We start from the raw sequence: 26,547 nt of genomic DNA, 5'->3' as shown, positions 1-26,547 counted from the left end.
TGCTTAATTTCCATTATGTGGACACAGCATACGATGTTTTTTAACTCATCAGTTGATGAGTTTGAGGCAAATATGCATAAGACTACTATGAACATCTTTATGTACAGTCTTTGTTGGGGTATGTTTTCATTTTTCTGATACTTAGGAATGGAATTGGTGGGTCTTATCCTTGTTTTATATTTTAACTTTTTAAAACCCCAAGTACTGAATGAGGTTTAAATGAGACGAGAGTACACGTTATTTCTGCATCCTGCTCCCAAACATGACAAACTCATTAGCAAAATTAGCTTTAATTCTGTCTTCAACACCTCTCCTGTTGAAATCATTGGAATATTTTCATTTCATGTTTTGTAATCAAACTTTAATACCAGGGGTGCCAAATAATGTATGCAAGTGGACACTATGGTCAGCGTTGCTCAAGCAGTAGTTAGCCATAATCAGAAGTGTCTGGACGCTGATGGTAACCACTTTGAGCACCTCCTGTAATTGCAGAAGTCAAACGTGACTTGTATTCATCTTTCGTTATTGGTATACATCGAGTATCACAATTGTAATAGTTTTTTCCTTTCTTAAAATGTGTATACTTTTTTTGCCACCCTCTGTATACCTTGGGCATATAGTTCCAGTTTCACAATCCATTTCCTCACAGAATTTTGAAGATCTCAGGTAGGGTAACTGGTCTGGCTCCTCAATGTCTTACACTAGTCCTGCTGCCAAGTGTGGCTAAACTCTGTGTGCTCTACCCTACCCTTCAATGTTCAAGATTCTTTTAAAGAGTCTTGCTCTTTTCCTAAGGAAAAAATGTACTTTACATTTCCTAATATACCTAAATTTAACTATTTATTCTACCAGGAAATTATTTTTGCAAGTGGTGTAGAGATTGGAATTTCTTGTTCTCAAAATGGAAGGCTGACTTGACTGACTCACAGCCATTCTTCTCTCTACTGTATTGAATTATAAAATGTACCCTTTACTAAACTCCCAAATGTCTTAATTAATGTTCCATTGATCTATGTCAATGAAAATTTCCTTGACTTAGTCAATTAGACAAAAAGCAAGATGCAGAACCATACATGAAGTATGGTGCCATTTATAGCCAACAAAGCAAAATAAAATCTACATACACACGTTTATGTGTGTATTTATGTCTGTGTATGTTACATATACAGAATAAAAATTTGGCAAGTTACCATACAAACGTTAGTTACATTTAAGAAGGGTAGTGGGATTAGAACAGAGGGATTTTGCTTTATTTGTATTCGGATTGAACACAAGTGTATTTGGATACACAACTACCCAAATATAGGAAAACCCCAGGCAGGAATGTTTTTCCCTTCATTGTTCCGTTGACTGCGACCTTTGCTACCCAACCTTCATATGGTCACCCAGTGCCTCATATTTATATATTTCAGGTCTAACTACATAGAAAAAATTAATTCAGTCCTGATTCCACACACCTATGGTAAAGAATCTGACATTCCAGCTATTATGGTCAGGTGTTCATTTTGGCCAATCAACCAGGGGGACAAGCAGATAACGTAGTACAAAATGATCAGAGGGGATTATTGCCACTTTACCTTCACAAAGATGGGGTTCAACTAAGTAGTCTCCATTGTCACATAACTTTTAAGGGAAGGTAGGAGCTGAGATTTTGAATAAAGGACTTCAAAGTTCTTGCACCATATATCAATCCTTAGAGGTAGTTAGCTTGGAACAAACCTAGGTCAGACACCTAACTGAAAAAGAGTTAGACTAATGTCTATAAATGTTAGCACTAGGACTATTTAGAGAGACGACTTTTCCTCAGTTAAGGGAGGGAAAAACACTCTATGGAATTTGTCCAAATATAGAACTTTATCTCAAGTTCTCTTTCACAGAAGTATTTAAAGCCATGCTATATGACCAAATGAAACTTATGCTATATATATTATAAAGCTCAGAAATATAGACCAGCATGAAGTGTATTTCAAAGTGGCATATTTTGCGCCGTTCATACAAAATATGTAAAGAACAAATTAAAAAATTGAGGTAAAAATTAGGGTAAAATTTGAGATAAGTACTAGATTGATAAATTTTCAAAAGTAAATAACCATTAAGCACATACTTATTTTAAGTGTTGAAAACCTCAAGTCAAATTCCGAAGGCAAGATTCAAATTTATTCACTGTGGTTAAAGTGCATTTCATATTTGTTGAAATAAATGTCATTGAAACATCATTATGTAGACATTTTAATTTATTGTATTCATAATAGCTATAGTTTAAAAACTAAAAATCCCATTCTCTAGAACATGAGAAGACAATAAATAGAAGACAAGTGCTATACAAATGGAATATATGAACGTCAGTAGGACTATGTATGTGACTTTCAACCATATTCACATCACACACAGTTTTAGCTAATCTTACAATGACTTACTTGAAACAGTAGAGCTGGTAGAGGACATATGCCATTTAAGTATCAGTTCAAAGGTATATAAAGACAATTTTATTGGTGGTATTTATGTGTGTGGGGAGAAGAAAACTATTTACAATATCTAACTATCATGTTTCAGGGGACATGATTTAGCTGAAGTTTTTATATTACAAAACAAGGTTAAGTATTCGTTATTTTAGAAATATCACTGAAACTAGAATGACATTTATTAACTATATTCAAGGAACATAGCAAACTAGTTGATAAAATTTACCTATCTTAGAGAAAACCTTAGATTGTTTAGATAACACAGGAGTTAGCTTTCAGACACACAGAAGGCAACACCCGCTATAATGGCAATGTTAGTAAAAGAGCTTACTGCCGTGAATACTTAGATACTTGGCCAACTCCTGACCTAAGAGACATACAAAGTCACAACAAACAAAACAGCCCAGGAGTAAAAACCTCATTCCTTATCATAGCTTCATTTCTCTTCTTTTGTTTCAGGCTCCATATACATCCGGCACAGGGCTGCATTAGGGCGGCATATGAAAGCATCACTTTCATCTCCCAACTCTGTTAACTGTTCCAATGAAGACACACAAGGATAATGATCTTTTAACATATCTGGCAATTTAGAAATGTTGTCTTGAAGACGTCGAGAACGTCTAACTGGTGTTAGAAACTTCAGCTCTTTAAATGTAGAATTTATTTCATCAACTTGCATCTTCTTTTTCACACTAAAAGAAAACCCCACAAAATTATTCCCAGAGTTAAAAAACATGTTAACATTTTTACTTTGTATTTTGATGCTATTTATCATACTATAACTTGTATTTTATAACCAGAGATTGTTTGTCATATAGAAAGAGAGGTACTGCAAGCTTCTTGAAATAAAAAACTTAACTCTTTTTTCTATTTTGGTTACAACTTATACACACTAGATACTTGAAAATCTGTAGAACTGGCTAACTGATGAATTCCAAAACCTACTGTTATCAATAATACACAATCAACGATTAAAGAAAGTGAGGTAAAAGTTTTCTTTTTCAAAATGGCAATACTTACAGGAAAGCAAAGCAAATGCAGTATTTAAAAGGTGAAATGTCCAAATGATATTCGATTTGTTCGAAACCTTTCTAATAACAAATACTAGTTCTAATCCAAAGCTATCTTAAAGATTTAAAAGTACCATATTTATTATCCCTAAGCATAAAAACAAATCCCAGCATATTACATTTTAAAAGCTTACCTTTGTAAGTATGGTGTAGTAGACACATTATATTTAATTAAGCAACTCTCTCTAGTTTCTGTACTGGGAGTTTTAACATCATTGGCTGGATCTTTTGTTTTGTCATTTTGCTCTGGTTCACAGTCTTGAAATACCACATTTCTATGATGTTTATTTTCCATTTCTGGTTTTCCTGACTCTAGTTTAACACCGGTATCTTCAATGTTGACTTCTTGGATTTGTTCCTTGGTTGCACAAGGCTCTTCAAAAATTTCTCCTATAGAAATATGTATATATATATTGAGCTTTTGGTCAAATTGAAAGAACAAAATCAAGCTACATTAAAGTTATTCATAGTGGGCCAGATTTTCAAAATAAAAGAAGCAAGCCATCTCCCAACCATTACTTTTCCTAAGCTAATACTGCTGACAACTGTTTAACAAATACTAACTCCTATGTGTCAGGGATTACAGATACAAATATAAGAATGTATCTTTGAGACGTTCACGTTCTATGGAAGAGACATGCTTGACAATAGTTAATTATAAAATGAGAAAAGGCTGTAATTGAGATAAGAATCCGTAAAAAGGAATAACTGAATTTGCTTGTGGGACAGGGCGATGGCTAGGGAAGGCTTCATGAGTGACATTTATGCTGAGTTTTGAAAAATGAGTACTTGACAAGACCAAGGAAGGCAATCTTGGCATGAAGCTTAAAAGAAAATGATCTACTAAGACAATACTAAAGGGCCAGTGTGCTTAGGATATAGGGTGAGGAGCAAGGTCAGAATGTGGGAGGAGGTGATGAGTTCAGATATGTGGTGTGATAAAAAAATTACGGCAAATGCTGCTGCTGAATGCCATCCAACCGAAAGGTAGGGATCTTCAATACCGGAAGTGGCGCATCAAACCTTAGTAACAATGTATGACAAGTTTCAACTTATTCGGTGCAGTCAGTTGGGCGTGAGCTACAGTTGAGAGAAAGTGTATTTCAAAGTGTGCCATAAATCATCCATCATGACAATGCTCCATTGTCATACATCTTCTCTGGTATGGAACTTTCTGTCAAATAAGAATATTACAGTGTATCCTCATCCACCTTATTCACTGGATCTGGCACCGTGCGACTTCTGGCTCTTCCCCAAAGTCAAAATGATTCAGGACATCAAGGCAGCCTCAGCCTCGACTAAAGAAACTCACGAACTAAAGCGTAACTAAAGACATTCACGAAACAGGACTTCCAGAACTGCTTCAGAAAGTGGCAAGAACGGTGGGATACGTGTGTTCGAAGCGAGAGGGAGTATTTTGAAGGAGATTAATAGAAATGTGTCTTTTACTGTAATACATTTTTTTAATTTAATCATCCACCATTTGTTTTTTTTGATCACACCTCAAAAAGGTAGGGAGGGATTAGAGGGTAATTATCTTTATATGCAAGAAGTTTGGTTGCATAAAAAAAAACAATCCGTTGGAGAGACAGAGATACAAGTAGATTTGGATACTATAAAGGATGGTTTGGAATAGCAGGAATGAAAACTAATAATCTGTGATGGTAAGAAGATAAAGCTGTTGTAACAGTCTAACCAAGGTGGCAGAGGTAGGTGCTGAGAAGGAAAAGCCTGATTTAAGAGTTATTTCTGAGTTCAGCAATAAATGAATGCATGTGTATGTCTGAATGAGTGTATGTATTAGGGGCAACTCTAGAAAAATTTCTTGCTTAGGAGTCTTTAATGACAGAGTAGGATTTTTTTCTTTCTTTTTCCTTTTCTTTTTTGGGAGGAAGACATGGTATGGGGAAGCAGTGTGGGAAGAATTCAAAATAAAACATGTGAAATGCTTGTGAGACATGGTAAATCCACCAAGCTGAAAAGACCTCTGGATTTGATTATTAGAAAATTATTAGAGACTTTTACTAAGAGATGTTTCAGTAGCATGATAAAGTGAATGCGGTTCTTTTAGTGAGAAGAAGTTAAAGTAGGAATATGGATTCTTTAATTCAACAAATATTTAATATATGCCTAATATACGCCAGGCATTGCATTAACACTGGGGAGACAATGGTGAGATCAAATATTGTCCTTGTCAATCAAGTTTATAGTTTAAAAGACTAGACATACAATCGAGTGCATCAATTATTGCACAGAGAGAAAAAACATGGAGCAAAACAGGTGCATCTAATCTGGCTGGGTGAAGGAGGAAAGGTGGCTATCAAGGAAGTACCCCAAAAGAATGACGTCTGAATCGAGGTCTAAAGGATAAAGAGGAATTAGGTTAAAAGTTGAAGACTGGCTTGGATAGACCCAGAGGCAAGACAGTATAGCCCCTTCTAGGAAACAAAAAAAAAGAAAGAAAGAAATTCAGGGCTGTGAAGGAGTGGAAAAGTGACAAGAAGAGGCTGGACTAAGCAGGTAAGCAGGTAAGTGATGGGGCATTTCGGTTGCAGTGTTGAGAATGGATTGGAGCTAGAAAAGAAAAGCACGCGAGTTAGGAGACTCGTGTTGTAGTCCAGATAAGGGCTGTAGGTGATCTTGACTACAGTAATGAGAGTAAGGATGAAGAGGATTAGATGGGTTTTAAGAGATGCTTATGAAGTTAAACTGAATTTGATTGGCTGAGAATAGGGTGATGTGGGAAAGAGGGAGCGAAATATAACCCCAAGATTTCTGGCTTGGAGAACTGGAGTGTCAGTTACTGAGATAGGTAACCAAAAGGAGGGTAAGATTTCCTTCTTGTGTGTTCAAGTTTGGATATGTGGGATCGAGGTATCTGGTGCTCGCCTCTCTTACTGTCTTCTATTTCCCAATGGTACCTACAAATACTCTTAATTTGTAAAATTGACTTTGTATCTACGACTTATAATTACATATTATAAGCCAAGTTTATTGATAGCATTTCTTTTTCCATCTAAAGACAAATATTCTACGTGTTAAAAAGATTCCACTAACTAGTATTACTCTATTAAGGAAAAATAAGATAGAAAACAGAATGAGGATTAAATACTGTTTTCTCTTTCCACATATCTCTCGAGCGAGTGAGAATTATGAAGAAGCCTTTTTAAGTGAAATTCTTATTTCCACTTTGCTGTCTTTAGCATATAAGGCACGAGATTGGGTTATTCTTTTTTTTAACTTTTAAAAATTCAGTTTTAATTGACTTATAATATTATATTAGTTTCAGGTATAAAACATTGATTCATGATTTGTATATATTGTAAAAACGATCACAATACATCTAGTTAACATCTGACCAATGCATAGTTACAAAATTATGTTTTTCTTGTGATGAGAACTTTTAAGATCTACTCTCTTAGCAACTTTCAAATATACAAATACAGTATTATTAACTATAGTCACCATGCTGTGCGTTACATCCCCATGACTTACTTATTTTATAACCGGAAGCTTATACCTTTGGACCCCCTTCACCCATTTCACTGGGTTGGGTTATTTTTAAACTTTTTTCCTCCTTGTCTGTGGTATTCTACTCTTTCCTGATTTTAGCTCCTACCTCCCTGACCATTCCTACTAAAGCTCCTTCATTAAATATAACTAGTAAGATCAGATCATATACATCTTCTGTATTTTCTCTTGGGGGTATATTAACGGTGACCATATATTGAAATAGTCATTGTTGAACTAAACCAATAAAAGATGACCCCCCGTTGCACATAGATAAGCTATTAGCACATTAACCTCATTGAACAGTTTTTATTTTTTGTAACATGTAATCAAAACGTGTATAATACACTTAGAATTTCAGTATGATCTTTGATTTTATTTAAAGTTTAGCCCTTGACCTATATCTTTATATTTTAAATTTATTTTGTGTACTGAAAATAAGGATACTTAAAACTAACCTGGAAAGCAATTTAGCAGCATATATGAGCAGCCTTAAAAAGTTTAAACTATTTGACTTTTTAAAATTAATCAAAAGAAAATAAACAGGTGGAATGAATGATGGTATATAATAGGTGCTCAAATATTTGTGACTGGGTGATATAGTTCCACTAAAAAATTGGAAATAACTCTAAACAAAGAAACAAATTAGCTTACACTTATACTCGTATGTAGTGATTTCTCCTCTCCTCTAAGCTAATTAATATTAATAGTGGCTAAAGATTAATAAACTTACTATGTGCCACAGAATTTGATACTTACATTATTTCATTCAATGGTCCCAACAATTTTGAGAAAGATATTAGCATTGTCTCATTTTATAGGTAAGGAAGGGGTTACATTTCTTGCAAAAGTTCACAGTAATTGGTACAACCTAGAGCTGAATCTAGAAAATGTTTCCATTTTATATACCTGACAGATAATGAATCTCTTCTCTCTTCTCAATCTACTAGTCCTAGCAAAGAGAATTCCTAAATGAGCTTCTCTACAGCACGGAACAGATGACAGAATCTCATATGTAAAAAGTCTATAGAGATCATCTAGTCAAACTGCCTCATCTTTAAGACAGGAAATAAAGACCTAGAAAGGTAACTTTCATAGACACTCAATGACAAATTTAGGTTTTGAACGAGATCTCCTAATTAAAAATTCTTCGTACTACACAAAGCTACTGAATCTGAGAGGTACGTCAACAAAAGTATGAGGAAAGATCAATCTACATATTTAAAAAATTAAAAATGATAAAAGAAAAATAATTCAGCAAAGAAATTTAACAAAATCACAATTCACTTGAAAGAAACAAAAGAAACTTACCAAAAGTAACTTTTTCTTGACTCTTCATTGTTAGAATATCTACAATTGCATGTCGCATCTCTTCGATAGGCTTGAATTTTTTAAATGAAAAGAGCAGACCTATATTAGTATGATATCCTCCGACAGTATGTTGTCCAAGTTGGAAATGTTAAAACCAGTGATTAAATTTCATATTTTAAAACAAGACAATGGCTCTTAGACACTTATTTGCCACTCAAATTGAAAAAATGGCTTCCTTTTCCAAATTATAAAATAAAAATGAACTTAAGGGATAGCATTTCATTAGTTTAAAAATTTTCCCCATAATTTCTTTTAAGCCTTTGGTAACTATTATTGCTGGATTACTTTGAACAAAATTAGTGAACAAGTAACAATTTAACATTATTAATATCTATTACAAGGCTGATTTTATTTAAGTTTATTTTATATTAAGTTTACTCCTTTTCTCCTACATTCAAGCACATGGTTGTATTTTTGTTTCGCATGGTATTAAATACATCTTTGCCCAGCTCAAGGTTCAAAAATTCTACAGTTCACTAACTGTCCATTATGTGCCAGGTATTATGAGCACTTCCTGTGTTCCTCTGAACTACCATACCTGCTAATGCAACATATTCAAGATATTATATAAACGGAATGCTCTAGCTCCTATTCTTAGTTCTTAGAACTTAGTCCTGAACTACTCACTCTCCCATCCTGCTTTCAATTTTCTTGGCTAATTTTGATCCTTGTTTTAAATTTCAACTCTAGTGTCACATCTTTTTCTTTACACTACTGCTTTCTATGTGAAACCTTAGCTCTAGTGATGCATCCTACTTCTACTGCCCTAAGCCGCCTTAAGTAATCCCCCACTTCTGGTTTGGTTCAATGTAGTAGGGACTTAATACTCCCTTCCAGGTGGGATTCTGTCAAATACAATTCTTCTTCTTCAAAATGTTTTATACATAACAGCCGTTGTGAGACTGTCTACTGAATATTTGATTTGATTCAGGTGAAAGGTCAAATAGCATTTGTTGGTTTTGCTGAGACTGTTGCAAGTAGACCTCTTATTAGTCTTTTCATTGCATTGATTTCAAGCTTGTTCTCCAAAATGTGTCAAAAATCCACAGATAATAATTACAGTGTTTATATCTTTAAGTAAACACAGGTAAGATGCTACATTTTATTAAAATAAATGATTCAAGTACAAAAATCTCCTATTGTTATTCATTCTTGAAAAACACAAAAATATAGGAAAATGTACATCTGCTTTCCTAAACTTCCTTTCTGGAACCCTGAGCTCATGGGGTAAAGTCGAGTGCTGCAGTCAGTGTCATGGTAATGCCGTGTTTTCCCGAAAATAAGACCTAGCCCGACAATCAGCTCTAATGCGTCTTTGGAAGCAAAAATTAATATAAGACCGGTCTTATTATTATAAGACCGTGTCTGTAACATAACACAACACAACACAACATAACGTAAATATATTATATAATAAAATATAATAAATGTAATATAACATAATATAATATTAATTTTTGCTCCAAAAGACGCATTAGAGCTGATTGTTGGGCTAGATTTTCGGGAAACACAGTATTACCATGCCACTGACTGCAGCACTCAACTTTACCCCATGAGCTCAATGTTCTAGAAAGGAAGTTTAGGAAAGCAGATGTACACTTTTCTATATTTTTGTGTTTTTCAAGAATGAATAACAATAGGAAATTTTTATACTAGCAAAAATTAATACAAGACCCGGTCTTATATTGTAGTAAAATAAGACCGGGTCTTATATTAATTTTTGCTCCAAAAGTGCATTAGAGCCGATTGTCCGGCTAGGTCTTATTTTCGGGGAAACATGGTTATCATTCACCTACAGATGAACATCTCAGCAAAAATGTGAAGGAAAGGCTAAAAAGAGAATTTTTTCAAAACTCTTTGTAAACAATCTCCAAGAATGCGTTTTTGAGAAACTTGGTCAAAAGGAAATACATTTTAGGAACAATTTGCCCATAAAAACAAACAAAAATAAAACACACTAAAGAGCCTCAAGATACAATTTATTCTATACCCAGAGCTCTGTGTAGTAAGAGCAGGAAGAGGTGAGAGGTACGGTATCAAACCACTATGGGTCAGAAAAACTAGTTTATTGCCATTTTCTGTATGTGAGCAGGACCTAACATACAGCATATAAATGTGAGTACATTAAGATATATTCCTAAAGTGAAAGAGTTCTCTTATAAAGCCATCAGAGCTGCTAATATTTAAAAAGTTAATTTAATTCCATTTGCTTATATTCAATAAATACATTTTAATATTAAAAATTGAATTTCCCAGTAGATTTCTCAACTAGGAAATGTGCAAAATGACATGTTGTGTTAATCTATTTCTCCCAGGAAGTTTCATTAAACGTACGTTTCAGCTTACAGTATATCCATTTTCTAACATCCGATTATCCCTAGTTTTAGGTTGAGAAACAGTTTTGTGACTGTAATCCTTGTCACCTTTAAACATTCATTGTGACATACGTGTATATTTCCACAATTTTATTCAGTTATTTTGATAACTGAATAATTCCAAATAATTCCAAATAATTCTGAATCATTTACACTGTAATTAATGAAGATCAGTAAGTTGTAATCTCACCTGAGCTCCTGCCAGAATCGCCTTCTCATAGATTGCGATAATATTTTCAATAGGACTCGTGAGTGGTTCAATTCGTGCAAGGCATATCCAATATTTAACAAGTTTTTTGGCATCTGGAATATTTTTAATCAGGCCATTCAGTGTGTCCAATATTTCTTCTTTTGGGCAGCCCTAAAATATCAAGAAATAAACTGAATGCTATCTTTTAGCCTAGAAAGTATGAGTAATTAAGTAAGCTTACTATAATCAAGATCAGTGACTGAGAGGGGCAGCCCATTAGCTCAATTGGTTAGAGCACAGTGCTCTTTAACAACAAGGTTGCTGGTTCGATCCCCACATGGGCCACTACGAGCTGTGCCCTCCACAACGAGATTGAAACAACTATGTGACTTGGAGCTGATGGGTCCTGGAAAAGCACACTTAAATAAATGAAAGTTTAAAAAGAAAAAAAAAAGATCAGTGACAGAGAAAAAGTTGACAGAAAATTATGCAGAAACATATTGACTATTATCTTCCTTACTCTAAACTTATTCTGAATGGCTAGCAAGCAGCATACCAGCCATAAGTACGAGGAACACACACACACACACACACACACAAAATACGCGCTGAGAAAAATATTGGTAAAACAGAAGACTCAGAGTAACACTCTACCTGGCTTTGATGTTTATCCTCTTAAATATTGTGGGATTCCATTTGTTAATACCTTATTTAGAATTTTTGTAACTACCAAATATTTACTAATGAAAATAACTTGCAGGTTTGTTTAAATTGCTTTGTCAAGTTTTGATAGTAAGGGTAAAATGAATCTGTAATGGTTTATATAAGAGCTATATATTGTTAAGCAGTAGGGCAGAAAAATTCCATGGTATCAATAAAAAAACCTCAGCTGAGCAGAAGTAAGAATCAGCATTCCCCTGACTGTAATTTCACTGGTCCTCAAAACTTCAAAGAGTTTAAAGATGCTCATGGAACTAGAGTGAGATTTGAAATCATATTCTGTATTGCTCTGGATCTTAGACAGTAGGGTGAGACCAAAGCAAAATTGAAGAGTAGTGAGGAAATAAAGAACATTCTGGAGTTCATTATTATAGTCTGTTTGATTCTGCTCCAAATAGTAGAATATGTTTAAGACCATGATGATATTGTTGGAGATTAATGGGATTTTTGTTTGCAAATATTTTAATTAACTTGAATTTAATCTGTGATAATAATGATTCACTAATTTGTATTGCTAGTCTTTGGTAAGTTAGTAACATCTTAGAGGAATACAATATTTATAACTCAAGTAAAAATTCTATCTCTGATATATTTACATAAACTCAATGAAATACAGTCCATTAAAGGAAAGGCTAAAGAGAAATAATCTCACTATTAACATGAAGTCTATGTAACACCACTGACACATTACTTGGTCAAAAAAGATTAGCAATGTAATTTAATTAGATATTTATGAAGGTGATAATATAATCTACTACACAAATGGAAGATAAACACTCTACCTCATTGATTAGGTTAAGGCACTCAGAAACTGTCTTGTTTACTTTTTCAGTAAATAATCTTTGCTCATCTTCTTCTGCCATGGTAGTCCAAAAGGACCCAACTGGTTTTTCATTTTGTCCTTCAGGTTCAGGGTGGGTAACTACTGAGCTAGAAGGCCTTTTCAGCACTCTTCCTTTGCCAGCTCTCCACTCACTCAGACGAGCTCTACAGTTAGAAACAGTATATAAACATTACTGTGATATTGCTGATAGCATTGTCAAATAAGAGGAAAAGTTTAAAAATATCTCAGGTCTTTAAGTAGTTCCATGCTAGTGGCACATACATAGATCACAAATTTGAAGAAAAAATATTAAACATATCAATGTTAATTTTATGCTTAACGACCCAAGAGTGAATTTTTAAATAGAGAGGTTACAAAATATTTCCCAATTTTATTAAGCATTTCAACTTTTATTACCTAAAACAACCTAAATTAAAATGTACTCCAGCACAATAACTTAGGTCATACTATTCCACCATATAAATGTGCGTAAATTTATGTGCATATGACAGAAGAGAATCCTCACAAAAAACTTCTAATATATTCAATAAAATTATAAACCAAGTTTACAAATGGTACAGTATCAAAAATTAAGGTAACTAGATTACATCTACTTACTTTCTCTCTTCTGCAGTTTCTTTGGGCTGAGCAGATCTACTATTGATAGTTGCTTTTGCGATAGTATGTCTACGCTGGTCAATGGTTTTTGACTTTTCTGTCAGTTTGGTACTAGAAGATGAAGCAGGCTTGGCTATAATTTCCGATGTGATGCTTCTTGATAGTGCCTCATTTCTTTTTACTTCCTGAGAAGAACTGGTTTTGACATTAGATGAAACTGAATTTAATTGCAGTAAACCTTTCTCAGGTGGCCCTTTCCGAATTGTAACATTGGCAGAGGTTCTACTGATGCCTCGGGTCATGGAGTCCTGGGTATTATTGTAGTGACTTCTAATTGGAGGACGCAAAAGTTGTCTGTTCTGAGATGTAGTGCTCACAAATTTAGTGGTAGTCTTCATATTTGGGGCTCTCTCACTTTTCACTGTTACACTGCTGGTGTTTATAGGCTGAGGCTTTGTGGCTTTAAAGATAGTAGTTGAAAGTTTCTTCGTTGTTGCAGAATTCTCCTCTTTGACTTGTACAGGTTTTCTAAATGAATTAACCTTAGACTGAACAATTTGGCCACGGTAAGATCCAAGCACAGGTTTCTTGAGCATGTAAGCATCTTGCTTTGGTTTTTCTGTAGTGATTTGTTTCTTTTTAATATTGTTTTTAATGTGAAATGCTTGGCTTAATGTCATACGTTGATTTTGGGGCTTATCTTTATTTGGTAACTGCAGAGTTTGATTATTAGTCTCCAAATTATGTGTGTCAATTGCTATAGTTGAATTGGTTAATTCATTAGAAGGTTTTAAAGGAATACAATTTTTTTCAATTGTTATGTTATTTTTGCTCCTTGTAGGTCTACTGATATTTTCTTTATCAGCCTAAAAGAGTTAAGACAAATCAGTATTTCAGAAAGAGTTTAGGAAAGGAAAAAAAGGACAGTTTATAAGACCATGTCCATATCGTACCATTTTTGTCTTAAGTTTCAGAACTTTTGTTTCTTCTTGGACTTGACCCTCAGATGTCATCGCTCTCTGGTCTCTACTACTTAAAAAAAGAAAAGAAAAGAAAATTTTTAACCCCATGCCAGTTTCCTTTTGGCGGGGAGAGATAGAAGAATAATAAGTTACCTGACTTCATAATTTTAAATGGAGGCAATAACTGAGAGATTTATTTGTCCTAAGCAAAACTTTTCTTAATATAGGGTGATCAAATGTTATAAACAAGATGGCTGAGAAATTTAAAGATATTTTCTTAAGTCTTAACACTCTACCCCCACAGAATATGTAAACACTTGATAACCTCATTCTAAACCATTTTGTTCTTGTCATTCAAACAAGTCTTCAAAAACCTTTATTAAGCAACACTTTCTTTGGTTAGTTTTAGTTTTAAGTACTCAGTAATGGACTTACACTGAAAATAATTTTAAAATAGTCTTCTCAAAAGAAATCCAAAATTTTCCACACACACCTATAGCTTAATCTATTAATATGGACTAGATGGTTTCTAGATGGCATTGCATTTAGAATATATATCCAAAGAAAATCCCTTCTCAAGAATTTGACTTAAACTCCTTTTCCTAGATACAAACTGGTTAGTACAGGCTGTGAGAATCTCTTAGCAAGTGAAGAAAGGAAAAAACAGGGTCAATTAGATGCCATTGATTCTAAGATAGATCCCTCGTTCGGAGATGTTCAAATGTGAAAAAAGTGTACATTTAGTCCACACAAAATAATTTTGGTTATATTTCCTTTCACATCTACTTGCTCAGTCTGCTGGCAGAAGGGACATGGCTTGTACCACACATTTTGAATGATGGCAGCGAAGGGTCAAAATGTGCCACTGAACAGGGTATCTTGGCAGCTACCTTCTGAGTGCTGATGCTTCCTATTCCTCCCAGGCAGGCCCAACACCCAGACCATTGCAGCGTCTCCCCAGTTTAAGCTCCTGCACTCCTAATGGCAAATACTCCTCTTGTCATTCCCTGGCCTGCTGTTTGGTGGGGTGGGAGGAGATGATGCGCAGGGTCAACCTGCCAGGGCGCTCCCAATGTGGTACCTTCACTAATCAGGTCCCTTATTGAGCTCAGCCTCTAATACTTCTGGGCTTACAGTACACTGTGATATTGTCTCACTAAGCAAATTAGAAGCAATCTTAACAAGAATTAGCTTATATTGCCTCCATCAAAGACTACCAGTCTATCTGCCTCTGCACCCATATACTCTGCCTCTGCACCCATATACTCTGCCTTCCCTCCTGTCTAATGTATGCACTGACACATGCTGATCTAGGGCCAAACTCTCCATTCCCTCTTGCCTACTTAGGGGCTTTGCTCCTGTGATTATTTGCTCATTCTTCAGCATCATTAATTTGTCCCTCTACTAGGTCATTTCCATCAGCATATAAACACTACGTATTATAGCTCATCTTAAAGTCTTAAATCTCATATTCCCGTTCAGCTACTTACTAATTTCTTTCCTTTATAGCAAAACTCCTCAAAAGGAGATATCTATATGCACTGTATATGTTATCACATTCTATCCTCTTCTTAGCTATGCCTATCAGAAATTTGTCCCCACCACTTTACTGAAATTCCTAATGTCATCTACTTCAACAGTTTGTACATTCAACTCATGGTCAATTCTGTCTTCGTCTTACTGAATTTTTCAACAGCACTGATACAGATAGTCATTCTTTCTTTAAAACATTTTCTTCACTTACCTACTGGATTATCAGTTCTTCTACTTTCCCTCCTACCTCAGTAGTCCACTTCTCTTTTATAAGTCTCTTTTCTTCCTAACCTCTCTGGGGCTCAAGGCCACATTCAAATTTTAAACTTTTCTTCTGCCTTTTAATTTCAGTTTTGTACTTCTGAGAGACTCCTCTTTTTCTGTCAGTGCTGACATAATTCTAGTGCTTAGTCTTGAAATTGCTAGCCTTCCTAACTGCTAGCTAAAAACTTCTCAGGATGAACAGAAACAGATTCTCAGATACAGAGAACAAACTGGTGGTTGCCAGAGGGGAGGAGCGTGGGGAGACAGGCGAAATTGGTGAAGGGGATTAAGAGACACAAACTTCAAGTCATAAAATAAGTCACAGGGATTTAATGTTTTAGTATAATCAATAATATTGTAGTAACTTTGTATGGTGACAGATGGTAACTAGACTTATTGTGGTGATCATTTCATAATGTATAAAAATATCTTATCACTATGTTGTACACCTAAAACTAATATAATATTGTACGTCAACTATAACTCAATTTTTTTAAAAAAAGGAAAAACATAAATTAAATGATTAAACCTTAAAAAAACAAAAAAAACCTAAGGATGATAAGGGAACCCACCTTATTCACCTGTCCAGTATGGAGACTTAAATTAAAATATATAATCCTATTCTATCTTGTTATGATAAAATTGCCCTAAGAAGAGTTATTTGAACAAAGGAGTCTTAAAATACCCACACTAAAGTTAGTGAAATAGAACTGTTTAATTTTGAAAAGCTGCAACTCTTATTGGTTGTCTATTTAATAATTTGTAGCTCAAGTAATAATATTTAAATTGACATCTGTTTCCTGAAAGGAGTAAAAATAGCACTTGTGAGGTTTCTTGGTAAAGCCAAGAGTTTTAGAATTTTCTTTTCTTTCGATTGTGTATAAATTATATACCCCATGACCCCAATGGATTCCTTATTTAAGTAGTTGAGAGTCACTGTCTTATTTGAATTAATAGTCTCTACTTATTCTCTAATAATCTCATTTCACTCCTAGGTGTTAAATAAATATCATCGACACACTGACAATTCCCACGTGTATATCTCCAGAGCCAATCTCAAACCCTGAACTTCAGACACATAAACTATTGGGCATCTCCACTTGGATGCCTTATTGCTACCTCCAATCAACATGGTCATGGTCGAAACAGAACTCCTAATTCCCCCACTCCTAGTTCAGTATTCCCCCTCTTAATATATGGTATCACTAGCCACTCAGCTATTCAAATCAAAAGTCCAAGACCATTTTTTTGGTTTGTGTTAAGCGAAGATTTATGGGATTTATGAAAATGTTTATTTAAAAGTAAAACAATTTATTCAAGTTAAAATTTAAAAAGAAAGTTTGGAAATAATGACAAACTTATAAAGTGGCAAAAGTATAAATAGTTCAAAGACTGCTCATGTACTGTTTACCCAAATTTGAAGATTGTTAACATTTATCCTACTTGTGCTATGATTTGCACTCTTTCTGAGCATGTGTATATGTGGAGTATATATAATTTTTTACCTGACATTTTTAAGTTAAGTTATATACACGATGGCCTTTTATTCCTAAATACTTCAGTGTTTATTTCCTTAAAATAGGGATTTTTTTTTTCCCTTACATAACCACAGTATCAAATTCACAAATTTACCTTGATATACCACTTTAATCTACTGTTTTCCACAGTTTTCTAGTTGAAAACTGACCCAATAATGTCCTTTACAGCATTTCCCCTACCGCTACAGGGTCAGGTACTGAATTTAGTTGTCACATCTCTTTAGTCTCCTTTAATCTAGAACGTTCAGGATCATCTTTAACTCCACTCTTTTTTATTAGGTTGGTACAAAAGAAATTGCAGGTTTTGCAATTTATTTTTAGCCTTTAAAACCACAATTACTTTTGCACCAACCTAATCTATCATACCATACCTAATCTATCACCAAGTCCTCCTAAATATAAGCAGAACCTGACCACTTTCCACAAGCAAGGGTATGAAGCATGCATACGGACAAAATACAACAATGAGTAAAGTACCTAATGCAAAGAACTAAAAATTAAAATGAGACTTTTATTTTTTTAAACTCATGAGGATGACAATGACATTGGGAGAAAATTAGGGAAACGAGGAGAATAAAGTATTTCAAGAACCAATCCACTGTGTGTAAAGCCAGTGAGATCATGAAATCATCTATCATTTATTGGGCTCTCACTATATTCCAGGCATAGCACAACGCATTCCCTATCTCATTTAATCTCCAAGAAAAACACCTATTACTACCCTATTTTCATTTAAGTAAATACATTCAAAAAAGCAGTGTAACGCTCCTGAATTTACACAGTTGTAGCGGCAGACTTCATATTCCAGCCCAGGTCCCTATGACTTTAAAGCCCATGCTCGTAGATGGCACAGAAAGAGCCTGGAAGGATGTTAACTAGCAGTTATTGTGAGAGAGTGAGGGGACCTTTTCATTTTCTGCTTTATATACTTTCATGGGTTTTTGTTTTAGTCACAACCATGTACTATTTTTAAATTTTTAACAAAACAATACAAATATATTCTTATGGAAGGTTGAGACTAACACAAATGATTTCTAAACATTAAGGAAGGTCACCTCCCAAAGAACAACTCCCCTCCAATACACACACACACACACACACACACACACACTCACTCACTCTGACTAAAACCTTGCAGAATTATAGAAAGACTGGCTTTTGTAGCACTGTAAAAGCCATTGGTCAGTATTTTAGTAAATATACACAACTTTGGATTAAAATGAACTGTTTCCTCTTAAGAGTGTGAATTAATTTACACAGAAAATCATACGGCTATTGAGCACTTAAAATGTGGCTAGGTTCAAATTGAGATGTGCTGAAAATGTAAAATACACATCAGATTTTGAAAACTTAGTGCCAAAAAAGAATGTAAATAATTTTTTTAAGTATTACATGTTGAAATGATAACGGGATATGTTAAATTATGTTATTTAAATTCATTTCATCTTAAAAAAAAAACCTTTCTAAATGTGGCTACTAGAAAATTTTAAATTATATATGTAGCTCATAAGACATTTTTATTGGACAGTTCTGATATAATTTTACAGATCTGAAATTTAAAAAAAATTGACCTCACCTGGATAATATCTTATTTTCCTGTTTGTATGCAAATATAGTTTTTCTTTTGAGTAGATGTTCCTTGAGGTTTTGTTTTCTTTGTTCTAAATAACAAAAGAGCTACAAGTCAACATTAGTTACAATAATAACATCAAATATTGACTACGTGAAGATTTTACTTCAAAAAACGTTCTACTTATGATCACATCTTGTATATAACAAAAAATTTCCCAATTCAGTATCACCTTTGAGAAATAATCCCATTTTTAAGAGACTGTTACCATAAAAGGTCCCCACAACCACTTTGCACAAGAATCACATCATCTAAAGTGAAGTACGTTGAATCATTTTCAACATACAGTTACTGAAAGGCAAGCTTCAGGAAGCCAAATAAGTGGTAGAGATGAAAACTAGATTCCAAGTTGTCTAATTTACCAGAACCGGGGTTGGGTGAGAATTTCTTTGTTCTGTTTTCCCAGGTGTAGGCCAAAGAAATAACAACGTTACTTCTGAAGACCTAGCCAACCCTAGATTTCTATAATAATGTCTATGTCGTTAAATTGGGAGCATCAGCTGAGACAATAATACCACCTCTCCAGAAATTCGCTCCCGACTCAGGAGGTGGGACTGCCCTGCGCAGGCGCAATCGGTTTTCAGCGTGGACGCCGCCCGGCCCCCGCGGGTCGGGTCCCAAGCCCCACACGCGCCCCTTTGCTAAACGGAATCCCTGAAGGTAGGCCTGCCTGTCTCCACCACCAATGGTCCAGACCCGGCCAGTAACAACCGCACGCGAAGCGCTCAACGTGCACACTACCACCACGGATCGGGCACCACTCTATCAGGAATGCAGCTAGGAAAAGCCAAGTGACTGGCTAAGGCTCTCCAACAACTGGTCAGGGTTGAAACTGGTCTGCAGACCTAAGGCCCTGACGGCTAAGCCGGAGTCACCCCTCCCACCCCCCAAGCCTCCCTCAGTCCGGGTGTCCTCAGGCAAACCACCCACCCGCCGCCTCGCGCCGATCGATCGATCCCGCTACCGCCGCCCTCACCTCTGAACGTGGGGTGGGCCCTCTGACTCGGGGGAAGCAGTAGGTCTTGTGGCACAGCTTGGGCACAGCTCATTGCAGTGCGGGGTAAGGAGTTACGCCTCGGATTTGACCGCTTCGCAATCCCTCTGAGTCCGGGAGCACCGCGCAGGCCGCCCGGGGCTCGGATTTTAGACCGCGCGGCTGCCGCCTCTGTCCATTGGTGCCGGCGTGAATTGAATGGGCCAATGGGCGCAGGGGGCGGAGCCTGAGCTACGGTTGCCGGGGCGGGCGTTGTGTCTGACGGTTTCAGCTGGGGCCGCTCTGGTCTGAGTCCTAGGGTTTCAAACCAAAACAAGGCTCTTTGCCCTGGACTTGTAAGTTCGTAGGAGTTGCCTTGCAAAGTCTCTGCCCTGTAACAGATAGGACTTGACTTTAGACGCTCACACTCCATTGAGGAAGACGTGCGGGAAAAGTGTTGTTTGGCTGCGCTTCTTATTAACCACGGGCGTGTTCACTGAGGAGGCGGAAGAGGGTCTAAGTACCGACTATCAAACCGAGAGCACTAGTATTTCCCTTTCACAAATATTACTTCTTTGCCACATCAAAGCTCTGAAGTGGGACATTATCATCTCCTGTTTCACAGATAAAGGAGCAAACTTTAAAGTTATTTGTCCACGTTTGCACAGCTTGCAAGAGGGAGCTGAAATTAGGGTATAATTTCTTTTGTACTACACAATTACCAGATGCAAAAAAGAGAGGAGAAAGGGATAAAATGAGGATAGACCCTTCTCTTATAGTCGTTCTGTGAAGATTAAAATAGCATTTGTTGTAGACATTTTGTGTGTTTGTGCGTTTCAAAGACAAAACAAAATAATTCAGAACTAGAAAAGGGGTGGGAGTGGCAGGGAGCTAGAGAGAGTTCTGGACTGTGCTTTTGTGGTTTTAAGCACTTGGCTCATAGCATTTCTCCGCCTTGCTTCATCCTTGCATTAAGGCTACACTGGACTGTTGCAGCAGGTATTATGCGTGGAGACAGAGATGGGAGAATGCAATTTCTACCTCCCCTGCCCAGGTGTGAGGGCCTCCACAGCTGACTCTCAGGCGTGGCTAGTTTTTCTTGTCTTTCTCTGCTTTTTTCTTTCTTTTCAAAAGATTTTTATGAAAGTATATCTAACATACAATATTATATTATCAGGTGTACACAATAGTTATTCGACATTTATATATACCTAAGGAAGTGATCCCCGTAAGTCCAGCAATGATCTGACACTGTACCACGCTATCAAAATATTATTGCCTATGCCGTACATTACATCGCCATGACTGGAAATTTGAAACTCTTATTCCCTTTCACCTTTAACCCCCTTTTTAAATGTTTCAATTACAGTTGTTATTCAATATTATTTTATATTAATTTCAGGTATACAGCATAGTGGTTATATAATTTAGAATATAATTTAAGAAGTGATCCCCTAACTAGTCTAGTACCCACCTGGCACTATACATAGTTATTACCATATTATTGACTGTATTCCTTATGCTTTACTTTACATCCCCATGATTATTTTGTAACTACCAATTTGTACTTCTTAATGCCTCCACCTTTTTTATCCTGCCCCCCAATTCCCCTCCTATCTATCACCTCAATAAATCTAGTACCCATCTGACTCTATACATAGTTATTACAATATTATTGACTATAGTCCTTATACTATAACCTACATCCACATGACTACTGTGTAACAATCAATTTATACTTCTTAATCCCTTCCCATTTTACACCCACCTTCAATACCCCTCCCATCTGGCAACCGTCAAATGTTCTCTGTATGTATGAGTTTGTTTCTGTTTTGTTTCTTTTGTTCTTTAGATCCACATATAAACGAAATCACATTGCATCTGTCTTTCTCTGTCTGACATCAGTCAGCACAATACCCTCCAGGTCCATCCATGCTGCCATAGATGGTAAGAACCCATTCCCTTCCCTGGCTGAGCAATGTTCCTTTGTTATATGTACAACCTACTCTTTATCCGCTCATCCACTGAACACCAGGCTGCCACCACATCTTGGCCATTATAAACAATGCTGCAAAGAACATATGGTTGCAAATGTCCCATAGAAGTAACATTTAGGGTTTCTTCAGATAAATACCCAGAAGTGGGATTACTGGGTCCTTCTTTGTCTTTTGTTATAGCCTTTGTTTTAAAGTTTATTTTGTCTGGTATAAATTTTGCTACCCCAGATATTTTTGTTTGTTTCCATTTTCTTTTTCCCATCCCTTTACTTTCAGTCTATTCGTGCCTTTTGATCTGAAGTGAATCTCTTGTAGGCAGCATATGTAAGGGTCTTGTTTTTTCTTATCCATTCAGCCACCCTATCTTTTGACTGGAGCATTCAATCCATTTACATTTAAAGTAATTATTGATAGATATGTAGTTTTTGCCATTTTATTATTCATATTTTCTTTTTTTTTGTCACATTATGTGACAGAACAGTTTAACAAAACAGAACAGTTAAAAAGTGACTCAAGAACCTCCAAAGCATTATGCTATGTGAAAGAAGGCAGCCACAATAGTCACACATGTGGTATGATTCCATTTATATCAAATATCCAGAATAGATATATCCACAGAGACATAACAGATTGGTATTTGCCAGAGGCTGAGGTAGAGGGAAGTGGGGAGAGACCACTTAATAGGTAAGGGGTTTTACTTTGCAGTGATGGAAATGGTTTGGAACTAGGTAGAGGTGGTGGTTGTACAACATTGTGAATGTATTAATGCCACTGAGCTGTTCATTTTAAAATGGTTAATTTTATGCTATTTGAATTTCAGTATTTAAGTGGGCATAGGGACAGAAAGAAGTGACTGAAAGAAAACTGTGGAGATCTCAATAGGCTGAGATGGTGAGTAGGAAAACCTACAATACTGCTAGGTTTTCCAACATGGCAATTCTCCTCTAATCTCCAGGCTCACCCACTCCAAGAATGGTATCTTTTTTTAAGACACTCTTTAAATACCATCATCCCACAATTGTTGGAAAGAAGGGAGACCATTTTCTAAAAGATCCAAAGAGAGGACTTCCTTCCAGGTCTTCACCAACACAGCTGACCAGGAAACTGCAGCCACCTGGAGTGTGGATGATCAGCTTCAGTTGTTCTTCCTGCGGTCATGTGAAACAGGTAAAGCACTTGTAAGAGAATAGGGTGGGGCAAAGGGACAGAAGGAAGACAAGGACCAGATGAGGTCACAAATTCCAGGGAGGAGGGAGCCTCAAGAAAGAGGGAAAGGTCCAGTGTTGAGCACTGAAGAGGTCAGATAGGACAGGGACTGAAAGGAAACAATGGGATCAGGGCTAGGAGGTTCTGGCAAAAACATTCTGTGGCAAAGTACAAAATATTGCTGAGGGAAACAAAAGAAACCCCTTAATTTAGAGAGATAGAATATGCTTATGGATCAGAAGACCCTATATTAAGATGTTCATTCTCTCTAAGTTGATCGCAATCCCATCCAAATCAAAATCCTAGAAGGCTTATCTATTGAAGTTGACAGTTGGATTCTAAAATTTAAATGGAAATGCAAAGGATCTAGAGAGACAAAACAATTTTGAAACAGAACAAAGTTGGAGAACTAATACTACCTGACTTCAAGATGTATTATAAAGCCACGGTAATAAAGGACAGTGTGGTATTGGTGTAAAGAAAGACAAATCGATGGAATAAAATGGAGATCCAGTGATATACTCAAGCCTGTATGGCGAATAGATTTTCTACAAAGTTTCTAAGACAATTCAATGGAAGAGAAGGATAATCTTTCCAAATAGTGGTGCTGGGACAACTGGCTATGCACATACAAAATACTAACTGTGACCCTTACCTCAACCCTTATAAAAAACAGAGAAACAAACAAACAATACCCCCCTTCCCCCAAAAAAACCACCTTAAAATGAATGTAGATGTAAATGTAAGAACCCAAACTATAAAACTTCTAGAAGAAAACATAGGAGAAAAATCTTAGTGACTTTGTGTTAGGCAAAATTTCTTATACAGGAAACAACCTGAACTATAAAGGAAAACATACATTAGATTTCACCAAAATTAAAACCTTTTGCTTTTTGAAAGACACTTTAGAAAATGACAAGGCAAGCTACAAAGTAGGAGAAAATATTTGCAAAACATATTTGATAAATGACTTTCATCCAGAATATATAAGAACACTTACAACTCAGTTTTTAAAATGTGCAAAAAAATTGCACTTCCCCAAAGAAGATAGAGTAACTGAAAGTAAGCATATAGAAAGATGTCTAACATCATTAGTCATTAGGTAAATGCAATTAAAATCACAGTGAAATACCACTCACTATGCACCCATTTAAATGGTTAATATTTAAAAGATAGACAATACCAAGGTTTGGTGGATAGTTGGAATTGTCTTACACTGTTGGTAGTAATACAAATATATAGCTAATTAAGAAAACAGTTTGGCAGTTTTCTTAAAGTTAAACATGTCCTTACCATGTGATCCAGCAATTATACTTTTAGGTATTTACCCAAGAGAAATGAAAATATATGTACACGAATGTTTATACCAATTTTATTCATAATAGCCTTAAGCAGAAAATAACAAAAACTCCATCACCTGATGAATGGATAAATTGTGATAGAATCATGTAATTGACCACTATGAGCAATAAAAAGGGACAAAATACTGATAAATGCAAAAACATAGATAAGTCATAATAAGATGACATTACATTTAAGAAGCCAGATACAAAGGACTATATAATACCTTATGATTCCATTTATATGAAATTCTGGAAATGCAAAAGTATAGTGATAGAAAGCAAGACCAGGGGTTCTTAGAAGCTAGGAAGTTGGAAGAGGAATTGAATGCAAAGGAGCCTAAGGAAATTTTTAGGGTGATGAAAATATTCTATATATAATGACTGTGATTATGTGATTGTAGTCAAAACTCATCAAATTGCATATCTAAAAACTGGTAATATTTATTGTATGTAACTTATACCTAAATAAATAAAGGAATTCCAAAGAGGGAAGAAAGGAAGGAAGGAAGAAAATTGCTATTTAGTGTCCAAATGAGTTTTTGGACAAGTTTTCTTTTTTTTTGTTGGGGAAGGGGAACAGGACTTTATTAGGGAACAGTGTGTACTTCCAGGACTTTTTTCCAATTCAAATTGTTGTCCTTTCAATCTTAGTTGTGGAGGGCGCAGCTCAGCTCCAGGTCCAGTTGCCGTTGCTAGTTGCAGGGGGCGCAGCCCACCATCCCTTGCGGGAGTCAAACTGGCAACCTTGTGGTCGAGAAAACGTACTCCAACCAACTGAGCCATTTGGGAGCTCAGCGGCAGCTCAGCTCAAGGTACCATGTTCAATTTCAGTTGCAGGAGGCGCTGCCCACCATCCCTTGCGGGACTCGAGGATTTGAACTGGCAACCTTGTGGTTGAGAGCCCACTGGCCCATGTGGGAATAGAACCGGCAGCCTTTGGAGTCAGGAGCATGGAGCTCCAACCGCCTGAGCCACTGGGCCGGCTCTGGACACATTTTCTTAATATGTCAAAGTATTCATCTATCCCTAAGAATTCATTTTTTTAATTAGGGATTTTGAATTATTAGTAAAAAAAATGTCTTTTTACTATTCTTTGATGATCATTTGATTTTTTTCTTTTTTGATCTATTAATTAGTTAAATTTTGATAACAGATTTCCTAATGTTGAATTGTTTTTGCACTCCTTGAATAAACTCCACTTGGATTACCATTCTTTTAATAGTCTGTTTGTTTGTTTTTGCAAATATTTTATATAATATTTTACATTCGTATTTATGTGTGACCCTTTTCTAGATACTCTGTTATAGTATTTTTGTTGGGTTTTTGGAATCAGTTTTTCTGGCTTTGTCAAAAGAATTTGGATACTTTCTTTGTGCTCTGCAAAAGTTTTCATGGTACAATAATTATTTTTTCTCTCAAGGTTTAAAATAATTCACTTGTGAAATTGGTCCTGACGTGTTTTTTTGTTAGTTTGTTTTTGATTTTTTGTAACTCTTTGATAACATTCAATTTTAGATTTTAAAATATATTTTCTTAGGTTAATTTGAAAGTTCATATTCTCCAAATATCCATTTCAGTCAAGTTTTCATATTCATTTGCACAGGGCTTTGCAAAATGTCTCTTATGGGAACCACAAACGGAACCCTACACCATTTTCCCCACATGTAGTGGGAAGCTCAGATCATAGAGCCCACCCACTTATATTTTTATTATCTCTCTTCTCTTTAAGAATTTGACTGATGGACAGTCTTAATCTTGATCACTGCATCTTGAGGAAAAGAGGGTCTTTATCTTGTTTCTACTGGCTTCTCAGCTTCCCCTCTCCATTGCACTCACCTGCAGAAACTGCTCCCAAGTTAGGGATCTGAGGACTGACCCATGGGAATCCTGACAGCCCTGCCTATTGGATTTCAACATCTTCCTGCTTTCAATTAAATGCTGTGATAGTGAATTTTCTGTCAA

At 35.8% G+C, this 26,547-nt stretch overlaps 1 protein-coding gene across 3 annotated transcripts; it reads right to left on the bottom strand.

Annotated features, from left to right (window-relative positions):
* Positions 1-2,288: 2,288 nt before the first annotated feature.
* CKAP2 (cytoskeleton associated protein 2) lies at positions 2,289-20,225 on the bottom strand. Of its 3 annotated transcripts, none has more exons than XM_033103769.1 (9): positions 20,043-20,225; positions 19,013-19,097; positions 14,093-14,171; positions 13,140-14,005; positions 12,481-12,685; positions 10,979-11,149; positions 8,354-8,423; positions 3,667-3,922; positions 2,289-3,154 (listed from the first exon to the last, which is right to left on the bottom strand). In XM_033103769.1, exons 1-9 carry the CDS (start codon positions 20,113-20,115, stop codon positions 2,899-2,901), a joined length of 2,061 nt encoding a protein of 686 aa, XP_032959660.1. In that variant the 5' UTR covers positions 20,116-20,225; the 3' UTR covers positions 2,289-2,898. The 3 variants fall into 3 exon arrangements, with proteins under 3 accessions (XP_032959660.1, XP_032959661.1, XP_032959663.1); XM_033103770.1 differs by having other exon boundaries at positions 14,093-14,168; XM_033103772.1 differs by having other exon boundaries at positions 2,291-3,154; positions 19,013-19,113; positions 20,043-20,163.
* Between the last annotated feature and the right edge of the window lie 6,322 nt (positions 20,226-26,547).

The sequence above is a fragment of the Rhinolophus ferrumequinum genome, chromosome 4 (genome assembly GCF_004115265.2).
Source record: "Rhinolophus ferrumequinum isolate MPI-CBG mRhiFer1 chromosome 4, mRhiFer1_v1.p, whole genome shotgun sequence".
NCBI classification, from domain to species: Eukaryota; Metazoa; Chordata; class Mammalia; order Chiroptera; family Rhinolophidae; genus Rhinolophus; species Rhinolophus ferrumequinum.
This window is presented reverse-complemented; position numbering and strand designations above follow the sequence as displayed.

Coding starts and splice junctions, on each gene's coding strand:
- CKAP2 (XM_033103769.1), bottom strand. CDS start 20,115: ATGAGCTGTGCCCAAGCTGTGCCACAAGACCTACTGCTTCCCCCGAGT. Junction 14,172..19,012: donor GAAAATAAGATATTATCCAG/GTGAGGTCAATT, acceptor TCTTTTTTTAAG/TAGTAGAGACCAGAGAGCGA. Junction 3,155..3,666: donor ACTACACCATACTTACAAAG/GTAAGCTTTTAA, acceptor GTTTTCTTTTAG/TGTGAAAAAGAAGATGCAAG.